We start from the raw sequence: 13,774 nt of genomic DNA on the forward strand, positions 1-13,774 counted from the left end.
ACATAGTGACATAAGTCAAACACTCTTCACAATATATTTCATTTTAACAGAGTTCTCTGGTAATCTTAAAACGTTAACTACAATGACACCAGATCAAGTATGAGCAGGTAAATTACTCAAAATAAAGGGTGACTATTGAACTATTAGAGACTAAATAACTCAACAGTTTAAGTCAGTTGCACTTAATTCAATTCTGGACCCAATTTATCATTCCTAAAACAATACACTGACCATTTTCCCACTTGTTAAAAACAAAACATAATAAAAACAAACAAAACAAACTCCATCTCAGAACAATGCCAGTGCTTAATTATTTGAATAAAATTTTTAACATGTTAAAAAAAAAAAAGATTTCTAAACCCTAAATACAGCAAACTCAGAACTCATCATCACTGACAGAAGTATTTATGTGTTGCTCAGTGGCAGCTTCCTTGTTGTCAGTGTGTGTGTTGCTGGACACATGTAACAGCTCTGACAAATGTCTTCCCAAATCCTCAACATCTTTAGATGGTGCATCAAAATGGATGCCTGCTTGATCTTTGTCCAGATCACTTTTTGTAGTGATGTCCTCGCGGTCACCATTGTAAACATCATTTGTTGTAGTTGTATCTCCATGACAGAAATCACCCTGACTGTTGCCTGAATCATTTGTAACATTCTCAGTGAGAAATGGAGAGTTGATTCTGTCTTTCTCATTGTCACTTTCTTTGTCTTTTTCATTTATACTAAATGAAGTAGTTCTTTCAGGAGACCATATGGGTGCTGAAACTAAGGAAGGATCGGGATGGTCAGGCAAATTACTGTCAATTACTGTCACATAAGAGAATGGGTCATTGTCATCTTTGGTCTTCACTCTTTTTTCCTCAGATTGCAGATGTGAAAATATTGTATCAAGAGGATCATTTTCCTTTTTTTCTTGCTCTTTATGTGAGGTGGATATGTTGGTTGGCTCTTCAAATTCTTTACGCAGCACTTCCAGAAGGTGGCGCATTTTACTCTGAATACAATCAAGAGGCAATATTAAAAACATAAAAAAAGACATACATATTACAGTTTGTTTGTTTTTCTTCATGCAATTATGCACTGACCTCCTCAAGCTGATGCAGATTCATGTCAATGTGCCTTTTCATCACTCGGTTGAGGACCCTTGCACAGTAAATATAAAGTTACATGCTGGCATTGATTCATCCAAGACATTATTTCAAGAAGATAAAAACACATGGGTAAAGAACACATCTAATCAATGAATTTTGAATCAGTCAGTGTCTTCCATTTTTTCAGGCTTCACATACACTACATCTATATTCTATCACATGTGTATCACAAGTCTGTCCTCAAAGGACTGTTGTCCTGCAGGTTTTCAATGTTTTCCTTCTCCAACACAACTAACTAAAATTAAATTTATCCAATAGCCGATGAAGTTCTGCACAAAAACACATTAGTTTCAATGAGGTGTGTTGGAGCAGTTAAACATTGATTGTGGCCCTTGAGCACTGGAGTTGGACACCCCTGTTGCAACATAATGGCAAAAATAAATCCAGATATCAAGTAAGAAATTAAAGTAAAATAAACCTTTCAGAGACGTGCCCCCTGGACAAGATATCTTCTGTGACAGCAGAGATGAATTCAAGGTACATTAATTCTTCTTCCCTTTTGAAAAACAAATGAAACATTTTATTTAAAAGCAAATGCACTCATTTCAGTTCACTGTCAAATCTGCACACAAATAAATATTATGGAGAACTTACTCTGCAGATACACGTCTCATAATGGGTGACTTTCCACCTTCTGGCAAGACCCTAAAGAGTCAGCCACAAACTTTATTAGAATTTTACTTAAAAAAAAAAAAAAAAAAAAAAAAAAAAAAGAAAATACAAAGAATAAAACATCAATATAGATGCAACATTATCTATCCACTGCATTTCTACCTGGATGAGGAACCAAGAAAAAAATGTTTTTTCTTAGTTGTTCGACTCTGTTGTCTTGATGATGATAAATATGTGCCACTGACGTCATCATCAGACCACACATGATCTGTAGAGTATTCCTGTAAAAAATGTGTCAAGGCTTTCTGATTAATAACAACATACTGCAAATTGTGTGACACATAGACTTATTAGCTTTAATCTAATTTTGTTAATTCACGTTTGAAATACACAGCAAATTCCAAAGTATTATTGACCCTGAGGGACAAAAAGGAAAAAATATGCAAGTTGAAGACATGAGGAAGATATTTCAATTCGGCAGGATTTACAAATATGTCTAATAAACTCCATCAAATCTTCCAAATTACCTGAGATGGTTCATAAAGTTCTTGTGTGTCTTCATTTTGTTTTGTGCTGTACAAAAACAATAACGTTTATGACATTTTAAGACACATCATGTGACATATCGCTAATGCTGAACTTTGGAAACTCCTTCCAAAATTTGGAAAATACCTTCCGTGATATGTCTCCTGTCGCATGAGTACTGAGCTGCTACAATCCTGAGTAGGTTTCCTTCTTGGTGCCCTGTAGTAGCGATATTTTGACAGATACGAACTCTTGTCTGACTTCAGGGTCTTGGGAGTGAATGGTTTGTCTTGTGTAAAGTGCTGTGAATGTTTCTGGAGCAAATCTCCACTATATGTCTTCTGGACAGGGTCCTGAAAGGTCTTGTAGCAACCCTGATCTCTCAAAGCTGTCAGTGAGCATGATGACTGCTTTCTTTGCAAAGCTGCTCCAGGGATGCCGTACTTCATCTCTGATGCTGGGCGAGGGTGATGGGAACTGACTTTACACGGTGGATAAACGATGTCCTTGGGGTTAAAGGAGGTAGTGAACCTTGGGCTGGAGACAATAGAGCTCCTTGAGAAGAAGTACGGACTTTCATCAAATTGTCCAGATAATCTACTCTGAAAGGAAAACATGAATTCAATCAAATATTGCGAGCAAGGAAAAATGATCATGTCAAATGAAATATTTTTTGTGGGATAAATTAGCAGAACATGAGGCACAGAAAAAACTAATCAACTTGATGTCATACCTGGGTGGATGAGCAGGATGTTCTGGCACTCCTCTGTAAGAAAGAGTGGGCTGACTGAGGACGACCTGGTTTTCTCAGTCGCTCCTGCCTAATCTGGTCATTGTCTGTAAAAATATTTGAAGAAATAAACATAAATGAAGGTTATCCTCTGTTTACTGTTTACAGTGGCATATTTTAATAGAAATATTACTATATTCAGTTCCACCAGCCATGAGCTGTTCTGTGAAATCATTTTCCAACCCACATTAATTTTCTTCTTAACTTGTGCTTTACTCATCCTGTGGTTAGCTTCAGGTAGCTAGAGCCAATAGGGGAATACTTACTGCACTTACCCGAGGCTTATGTTTGGATCAATAGGGAAACTGTGAAAGCATGGTCATAATAAGAATGTATGACCATCAATACAGATGAGGATGAGGGTGGATACATCCTGTCCTTAAGTGTAATATGCAACCTCATTGTATTTTAGCTGAAAATGCAGGCAGTTAGCCTCTGCCTTGTTTTCATTCTAATTTCTAGAATCAATTGGTAAAATGTAAATATCTAAAATAAATACATTGCTAATAATTTAAACCCTTTAATGATTTGAAAATAATCCAAACAAAACACAACAAATGTCTAGGTTAAGAATTGTTCTGATTTCTTCAATTAGAAAATTATGGTTTTTAACCATTGTGTTGCATGGTTTAATCTTTTAATTGCACTCTGTAGTTTGTGAAACAAAATATTTTCTATTTAAAAAAAAATGCACCTAAGCCCATTCAGTGGGTTCTTGGCAGTCTAATGTCAGTTTTAAGTGCTGTACTGCTTCTGAAGTCAAGCTGAAGAAGCTTTGATAATGTTATGTTGAGAAATCTTTTGTCTTTATTTTTTCTTTTTAAATGGATGACATGGAAAACCCTCTGAGATATTTGTTTCAGAAATAATTGTATTACTGCCCTGTTGTCAATAAACTAAATATGATGTAAGTTGTTCTCTCAGTGGAATTATTTTCCAGTTGTATAAACATACCTTTCTTAATCAACTACTAACCATTTTTCAGTGTTTAACATTTTCAGTGTGATCTTTGTAGAACTGGCATGACTTGGGTACTTACTTACATTTCACACTTTGCAGCATGCTTTTGGGTACAGAATTATCAATGGCAGCTGTGGAACAAAGTAAAAATTTAGGATTATGATTACCATAAAATCAAAAACAAATCCTCCAAAAATCTTAAATACTATCATCTCTATCACTGTAATCACTGAGATGTACACCTACCTTTATGCATGAACTCACCTTTAGCTGAGTAAACCTTTTTATAATGAGAGACCATATGGTCTTTAATGATGGACTGTGTTAACTTGCTGGATGAACGAGGACAGAAAGCTGAAAACAGAATACAACATAAAAGTACACAATTAAGCCATCCCTTTAGAAATGAACAGTCATTTTTTACATGACTACATTTTAATGCTTACGACTGCTTTGTAGAGTCTGCCCTCTCATTCCACAGCTGCTTCCCAGACCAGACGACACACTCCCTAGAAAAAAAAGACATTACCTAACTAAATGCACCAATCAATTAAGAAATTAAAAATCTAAATGGCAATTCAAATATGACAAAATACCAAGTGTCTGGACTGCACAACTTCTCAAATGACAAAATTATTTTGTTCGCGCTAAAGTGAGTCCATTTAACCTTTTTTTTTCTTTTTTTTTTTTTAAATATTGATTAGACAGAAACCATTATAAAAACTAATCTTAATTTTTACAAGTAAATTACTAATTAGTTAAGTAAAAATGCAAAAAAAGGTTCAGAGGCATATACAAATTAACTCAACCACTTGTTTTCTCTTAACATTCAGGTTTAACTATTTAAAATTGGTCTACTTATTATTTTTTGTCATTTGTTGCAATCTACGGAACATAGATTTGTTAAAATGGTAAAATGAAGATTAAATCCAATGTTAGCTGACGTTTATTACAATACTGTATCACAAACTAAAGTTTCTATATAGTTTTAGATTTCAGTTTTAACTTAAGTCTGCAGTGCACAAAGTGTAAATAGTGAAAACTATATAATACAAGTTGACGCCAAATTAGCGCTGGGAACATGTTATTACATGGGGGTAGCAGCTTAGGCACAAATTAAATAGGCTTTTTTCTGCTGATCAGTCAACTTGCTACATAGCTAGCTAATGCTAATAGTACCTGTTCTCGACTCCATTGTTACGGTACATTCAATGTATCCCATTTTCCTCAGAAATGTTCCAAAGAAGTGGAAGCAAAGCTGGAGCACATCCAGAAACGTCGTCGTGTTTGCCTGTGAACATGTTAGTGCACTAAAATAATCAAATATCCGCGTAATGGTCACATAATGTACTAGCTTAGACAGATGGGAAGCCAAGCTTTTCCGTCGCCATGCTGGTTGCTATGACTGACATTTCGTCATCACGTAAATGCGTACAAAAGCCCTCCCACAAGTCGATGCAATTATTTAGAAAAGGAAAATAAAAAAGTTAAAAATTTTAATTTATAATGGAAAAGTAAATTGATTTAAAAACACTAAGTCTTTATGAAAAAAAAAGTCACCAAATATGATTATAATTCACCACTTGTCTTGCAGAAAATGTACAGTGTGCAAAATACATAGTGAAGAGTGAAAGGAAACATAAATTAAGGGAAAAATACTTTTTTGGTATAATTATGTATTTTCCATTGTGCAATTTCGAGGTGTGGCTGTTGTAATAAAAAAGAAATACGTCTGCAGACAGGCAGGGGGAAGCAAATGGAGCCACTGTTAATACATAAAACAGAAAAATCTACTCATATTGTTCAGGTCATAACACAATGACATCAGGTCTGGATGTACACACATTAAGAACAAAAAAAATCTTCCTACCGTAGCAATGAATTTTTAGAAAATGTGATCCTAACAGAGAAGACACCAAATAAAAGCTGAGTCTTGCTTGTAAATTATCTTGTGGCCTTGGAAAAAAAAAAACATGGTTTACAGGGACTAGGTTGCTACATTGTTTCTTAAAATGTTCCTTCATCATGCAGACAAAATGGAGAAAGAAGAGAAGATGACAAAATATATTAAAATACTTTAATATTAAAATAAGACTTACTGGCAGTGATGTAAAGATAAAAAAAAGATAGTTCATTTTCCATTCAATGAAAATTGATACTACATACTGGTATTTGTTGCTGGTGTTTGAGATGTAAGTGTAATTAAAAACATTTTTACATTCATTAGACGATCTGTCATAATCTGTTCTTAAGAAATACATTCATCAGAAATAAAATTTGCAAAAGTTCTATTCTATTAAGATTATAATAATGTGACAGTCTGTGTAATAGCAGACTGTTATGTACCACAAATAAATACCTTAAAAAAACGTACTCCGAGTTCTAGATTCCTGCCAGATACATCAGAAATAAAAACACCACAGTAGTTTTTTTTTTTTTCCTTTTCATGTACACTGGAATAAAAATTGACCACTGTTTGCCTTTATGATGAGACCTACTGGGCTCATTTACAGTAATATGGCATTGTAAAAATCAAATAAGAGGGGGCGATGCAAATTTGAGTTTTACTCATATGGGTACATGTTGGTCTTGGGAACAATCTTTCACCATCATAGTTTTAATGGTCCCTTGTTCTTGTTCTTTTTTGAGTATTGTTTAATGACCCTTTGAACCCTTTACATCACTTTCCATTAGCTTTGGTGACTTACTATTTTAGCATGACTGAAAATATGAACAAGGAAACAATGCTTCGACGCCAACATGGTCATTGAAAGAACGTGATTCATACACGTTTCTTTGGTGAAAATGAAACAGCCTACTCTTGGATTTGTTTACCATTGCCATCTAGGTCTTTTAGTCATTGAATTTACTTGAACAAACTTTGCAAATGTAATATCCTGTGTCCACCTTTTACTTGTGCATTTGCTTAATGATAATGACATGCAGCCATATAAATGGTAAATTTCAAAAGTTGTAACCTAACTTGGAAAGTCAAACTAGGAACACTTCATCTTTAAAACTGGCAAAGTTTGGTGCTGAAAATATTTTCTGCAACAGCTCGGTTGGGGGCGCCTGCTGTCCTATAATGACATGCCTTACCATATGATGGCCTGGAGAACACAGTTTGGGGGTCTGACTCGATAGAGTGGTAGCCCGTCCTTGTGACAACTGAAATTCATTTATAATTCAAGCTTTCACCCCATATGTGGATGATGTAATGGGTTATGTCTACCACTGACATAGAGCGCCATGTGCTCAGGTGCCGGTTGCCAATAATGAGAAGATAACACTAATCTTGCTTTGTGGACAAATAAGAGTGAGTAGCCTATTTATAAAGCCACACATTTCCAACACATTTGTAAATCTTAAAGTGATAACAAAGCTTGATGCAGAAACGACAGGTGGAGTCGTGCCTGGGAATCGGTTAGGGAGGAGAGAAAGCATCACCCCGTTGTTTATGCTGCCGGTGTAACGCGTGCGTAAAGACGCTCGGCTGGATACACTCAGCCTCTCTGGACCGGACCGGGTGACATGGGATGCGATTTGGACCACCGAGTGGTGCCACAGCTCAGATAAAGGCGTGTGAAGTAGTGTATCTCAAGTCTATCAGCGACACAGCGCGTTCAGGCGAGACGGAGAAAAAAAAGGAAGGGGACGGGGTGGGGGGGTTTCTACCAAAGGCAGACAATGCGGTTTTACGATGCGTTTATTCCTCTGAGTTATTCAAACCAATGTGCACGAAATTTCCACGAACTGGAGATGCAGTAAAAGAACGTGTCGTGATTTGTCTAATTTTACACGTTGACGCTGAATACATTTAGCATACAGTGTTGTTACTGAGAACAAAACCAGAGATGAAATTTCCAGTAGAAAACCCAACAAAAAAAATTAACCGGGACCCAGAACAAGGTTAGTAAATTTTGCTTTCTCACCGAATGATAACTTTGCAATCCAAGCCGATTTCTTGTCATCTAAAATGGTATTTTCACTCTTTATGTCAGTAACATATTTGATTTTTGTATACCTGAGGTATATACCAGCATTACTCACCGGCTCGAACAGTTTTACACTATTTCCTGTTAATTGCTTTTAATTCTTTTTTAACTTCACTCAGAGATTCCGTCATAAGATTATATAGTAAATGAAACAGAGTGACCCTGAATACTTAATGCGGTTGTGATAGACTATTTCTTTTCTCCATCGCAGGCTACGGGTGCTCAGTTGCGCAAGGCAGCTCTGGTGGATGCTGAGCTGAAAGCTCCAGGCTAACGCAAATGTTCACTGAGACCCAGTCTTCTGAAGATAATATGTAGAGTTGTTACCTTGAATGATAACTCCTTAAAAGACATTTCACTCCACGCAGCTATAATTTCCAACCAGACTTATCCAAGAGATCCCCTTAGTGTCACTTTGCCTCTATAAAGCATTATGGAATATTAATGATCTAAAGTGTGTACTTAAACTCATTCATGGATTACATTTTGACAGTAGTAGGATTTTTCATAGCTTTCTTACAACTTTGTAAGAAATATGGCTCTTGTTTTAAATGCATCTTGTTTAAAGCATTTGGTCTCCCTACTGGTGAGATTAGTTTGTTGATTTGGAGGCTGAGCGGATGAGTTAAATGTCTGCAACCTGCCCACAGGGCTTCAAGCTGACTTAAATGTGACTATTGCTGACTTAATTTTAGGAAGTTTTTCCATCCCTGGGTAATGTCTATGTTTACTTGATATGAGTTAAGGATGCTGAACTACGTAAGCATCCAAGCACACCCATGCCTCAGCAGTATTGCTATGATCAACACAGCAGCCGCATCTGCATCCTCTCCATTATTATTTTTTGTTTTGTTTTTGGCTGAAGGAGCATCTCCATAATGGACCTCAGCCTCCTGTGAATAGTTCCTCTGCTAGCTTGACATACTAGAAGCAGAGAGAGAAGGCTGTGGAAGCAACTAACACTATTAGATAAAAGCCTTCTTTCCACCTAGCCCATATTTGATTTGGAAAAATCAATGTGAAGCTGTGTCAGTAGTTTGAAAATTATTTTTACACTAATGGCCCTCTGCTTCAGAAATTTGAAAGGCAGATTATATTGTGTTCACTGCAGTTTTGATTTTGGCTTTATGGATTCATATATAGATAATAGATTTGTACTCTTTTTTTAAATTTGTTTTTTACCTTTAAATTGACTGAATATATATTTTACATACAATTTTCGACATAAGTTGCCTCTGACCTACTGCATGCTTCTTCCAGCTGTTTCAGCTGTCAGATTTAAATTTCAACTTATCTCATATTGTTAAATATAACCAGACCCCCTCATTTAATACTTTGCACTGTTAATTGAATATGGATGCTTTCCAAAATGTGACATCACTTTGGTAGTATTGATCCACTCAGTGAGTCTGATTTTCTGAAAAGATTCATAGCTACTGCATAAGCAGACACTTCCTAGATTTATTGAGGTGATGTGTGTGTATGTGTCATACAAATCCATTTAACAAAACAATGTCTCCCTTAGCTAAATCCATTTTTCATTCCTACCTTCAAGGGTTGTATCATTATAGACAACAGGCTCCGCCCATAGCTCAGAGGCACTCCATGCTTTCTATTTGAGAGGAATGGGGGTGTTAGCGGTGAAGTTCACAGCCCTGAAAAGCTTATACAATAGATACATTAAGGGAATCTAAATGCGGATGCCCCTTTGGTGTTGCTTGCTTCATGTTGCACCTGGCCGCATACACATGCATTTATAAAACAATCCAGTGTGCAAATATCGTATGAGGCACTTATCCATCACCTAGCATATTAAGAAAATTGGATTTTGCTTCTCTGCAGGAAGAATAATTTAATTATCAAATCTATCTGACAACACTAAAAGGGTTTCAGGTGTGTCTTAAATATTTTCTAAGCTTTTGTTTATGGTGTCTCAATTTAAGTCTGTGTTATCTTCAGACAGTCATTAAACAAATGCTGCTATTTCAGATTTTCCAGATGTTACCATTAATGGGATTTCAGTTTCATACAGCCATCGTAGGAGTTGCAGGAATATGAACTGAGTTTAACAAGAGCCATCTGAAAAAATAAAAAAAGACAAATTTTTCAGGATGGTAAGATGTTGACGTGACATTGAGTCTCATTGGAGAGAGCTGTAGCCTGGGTAACAGACGTTTTCTTTGATAGCTTTGCAGTTCAGATCTGCAAAAAGCCCTTTATTAACCCAGTGTGAGCATGACAAAGCAGTTTAAAGCGCCATATAAGCGGTAATAGGTTTTCGTAAACAGCAATGAGCTTATGTGTTTTTGTCACTGTGTTATAATTAGATGTGAAATGTAATCCAGAGGAAGAGTTGAGGTTACTTTGGCTTTAACCGCGTAATTATACTGCTTTATTGTTATTTTGCTGTTAAGTATCAGATTAGTTATCCCAGATCATAACAGATGCCCTAGGGATTTGATGACATATCAATAAATGAAACCACCAAGTGACAATATTTAATTTTAAAAGAATGAATCAAAATACAAGAGAAAATAGTGTCTTCTATTTTGTCTAAAGATCCAAAGTTCATTCTTAACCATTTCAAACAGAGCAACAAGAGGAAGAATTAGTGTTTTCCTGTTACTTTCTAACTAAATCTGAACATCTCTTTCTTACTTCCGTTTCTCTTTCCCAGTGGCAGTCCAAACCAACTTGACACCCCCTAAAAAGGTGCAGCCGGGGATGGCGAAGTCAAGCCTGGTCCAGGCAAGTGTGGCCACCATGCAAAACCCCATGGGGTATGACCCAAAGACCAATAGCCACTGTCCGCTTCCACGCCTGTCCATCTCCTCCCGTTCTGCCAGCATGGTGGCTAGTCTAGACACCAGCAGTGATGGGCCTACTGCGGCGCTCCACTCGGTGATGAAGTGGAAGACGGTGCTGGCTGTATTCATCGTGGTTGTTCTCTACCTGGTTGGTGGAGCACTGGCATTCCAGGCTCTGGAACAAACATTTGAGATCAACCAGAAGATCAACATCACTTCAAAGAAGGCTTCTTTTCTGGAAAAACACCAGTGTGTCTCTTCCAATGAGCTGGATCTCATCATCGAGGTGAGTGTGGGGGAGGCAGAGATGAGGTTTAGGAGCTTTGACATTTATAGTTACTTAGGCTTAGCATATGCTTGTTTTATTTGCATTGATAACTTTAAACAGCACATATTCTGAATCTTTTAATCTTTTGTCCTGTCCAAAGTACTAAACATGCAGAGACATGTGACATATAATGACGTATATGTACATCATAAATACATTTTTAATTCTTGCAATTCCCCACAAATGCTCATAAAATCATAAATTTAGATTTGACTAATAGTTGCCTTGAGCTGAATCTTTATATGATGAGTGAAGGTGGTCCTAACGCCTCTAGCTCCATTCACTGAGTAAGAAAGTAACAAGAAAGTAACTGAACACATACACAGCTGACTATGTTCATAGTTGTTGTATAAGTGCTGGAGATGTAGTAGTTTTAGTGTGTTGGATGCACAAAGAGGCGCTTGACTGTAATCTTTTCAGATGCCACTTTCAGAGCTGTCATTCCTAATTCAACCCCAACACACCGTCTCCCGTCTAGTGTAAAATTCCTTTGTGGAATTATTTGTGTACCTGTTGTTACCATTTTTCCTGTAGAAATTCATTGCATTATGTTGTCCACTTTACAAATGCGTCATCGCCTACTATTCTGGACTATTTTTGTTATTCTACTACTATAGTTACTCGAGGCACTAAGTACCTAAATATATAAGTGAGTGGGCAGCATCCAACCATCCACTCGCTTAATCAAAAGCCCCCGGCTGAAGAAATATCAGCGGTTACAGGTTGTTCTCTACTGCAACACACATCTCAAAAATACTGTTCTCAGAGCTCTGCATGTGTTAATTTACTAAGAGTTTTAATAGTAAAGATGATGAAAAAAAGAATTGATTAAACATAGTCAAACACCATCAGAAGGTACGCCCCAGTTGTTTGCTGTCTGGCTCGTTGACAGCTGCTCCTTGAGCTGTAGGTGCCATATCTCATCCCAGGGACACCGCAGTGACACCCATAATTCTCAGTGACACTTCACATCTGTTCAGAAATATATTGTGCATACAGTTTAACGTTACATAACATTACATGAACATGGTCACAGCGAAAAGGGCAAATAAGAGTCATCTACTGGGGACATACGTCCTAACAGAAAACATGGTGAGTTACAGTGACCTTTAAACTGTAGTTACACAGAAGACCGTTCAGATTTAAGGTTGCAGATCTGTATTTATTCTGTTGCTGTTCAGTTCAAGAAGAGTGTAAACAACATCACATTTTTTTTATCTATATAACAGAGTGATTTGTTTTAAAAACGTTCGCTTTGATTGTACAGAACTCTTTTTAATAAATGTTTTAGTATAGAATGGATTTTCTGAGTGTAACTGCATCTTTAAGAAAACTTCTTCAACAGCAATACTGTTACAGTTAAGAGTTACTCAGTGTCAAGGTTTGTGTGGTTTTTGTTGTACTTTTGTCTTCAGGATGAGAAAGACTTCAGGTGACCTCTGAAAGGAATCACTTACCGATAAGCATTTATTTCATTTATAGCTAATCACTCTGTTTAATTAACCATTTAACTCTCACACTAACTAAAAGGCCAGAGAAAAAAAAATCTGTTTTTTTTTAAAAAATTTGTTTTGGACAAGAATAAACAGAATAAATGCTTTTAAGCAAATGGCTGAGATGTTAAAAAAAGAAGTTAACAACAATGTAATAACAGTGACATGGTTGCAATTTAAAACATTAGTGTTATAACCCTTATTTGGATTTTACATACCCAAACCAATTGGTAGAGATGACTCAGGCAGGTTTTTTTCCCACGTTTTTTAACGCCACAGTCACTGCATATTTACCTTTACCAAATGGTAGACCAGGACCTCAAAGGGTTAACCGAGGCATATAAAACATGGCAAGACAATCCTTAAAAGTTTGTGATTAGATTACATGATTTTAGCTGACCAACAAAAGTGTTCTTTTCAGCCACCACTTTAGTATATTTGATTAATTCCAGTAAAACTTAATTGAGCATTATACAGTTTTTTTTTTGGTTTTTTTTACTTTGTCAGCAGCAACACGGTGTGGTGATGATTCACGCTGCTCTCTGGCAACCAGAATTATGGGTCGAGATGTAAGGTCACTACATCACGCTGACATGTACAAGAGGAAGCAGAATTGGAAAATGATTTGAGATGTGCCAGTTCTTCTGTTGGCTGAGTGGAAACTTTGATTTGTGAAGGGGTGCAGAAATAGAAAAAAGTTGCACGAAGATTAGTGAAGCCCTTCTCTATCCAGGCTGCCGGTGAGATTTTAGAGAGAAAAGGAAAGGAACATTCAGAGTCTGTAACAAGGATCAAGAACTAAGCAGCACAGGAAGCAGATATACTTAATTAGCGTGAAGCAGTAGAACACTGCAAAAAGTTTTAATGAAATGAAGATGTGAAGTGAGCTAAATCAAACTTTTTCTATGTTTGTCTCTGTTAGTCATACAGAAGTAAAGCAAAAACTCAGGTCAGTTCTGTAGTGAACCCCTCAGATTCTCTTAAGCTTGAAACAACCCCAAAGAAAGAACCGCACACATGGCATTTGCTTTGCTCCACTTTCCACTAGAATAGCTTCATTTGATGCTAACACCTTGAGCTTTGCTCCACTGAATGTTGGACTGCCCATCT

General features: G+C 36.6%; 2 protein-coding genes across 2 annotated transcripts in view; one reads left to right on the forward strand and one right to left on the reverse strand.

Moving 5' to 3' along the window:
- Positions 1–366: 366 nt before the first annotated feature.
- spata7 (spermatogenesis associated 7) lies at positions 367–5,236 on the reverse strand (the record flags this gene model as incomplete). Its single annotated transcript, XM_079261606.1, has 10 exons — positions 367–997; positions 1,089–1,146; positions 1,573–1,650; positions 1,749–1,799; positions 2,439–2,893; positions 3,025–3,128; positions 4,125–4,172; positions 4,306–4,395; positions 4,488–4,550; positions 5,221–5,236. 10 exons carry the CDS (start codon positions 5,234–5,236, stop codon positions 377–379), a joined length of 1,584 nt encoding a protein of 527 aa, XP_079117732.1. The 3' UTR covers positions 367–376.
- Positions 5,237–7,895: 2,659 nt separating this feature from the next.
- The window catches only part of kcnk10b (potassium channel, subfamily K, member 10b), a gene marked incomplete at both ends in the record, with an annotated part of 15,430 nt that continues 9,551 nt past the window's right edge, over positions 7,896–13,774 (forward strand). The window contains 2 exon segments of the mRNA XM_079262534.1: positions 7,896–7,950; positions 10,714–11,129. Coding sequence (XP_079118660.1) covers positions 7,896–7,950; positions 10,714–11,129 — 471 coding nt within the window.

Source organism: Telmatherina bonti, assembly GCF_933228915.1.
Source record: "Telmatherina bonti genome assembly, chromosome: 22".
Lineage (NCBI taxonomy): Eukaryota > Metazoa > Chordata > Actinopteri > Atheriniformes > Telmatherinidae > Telmatherina > Telmatherina bonti.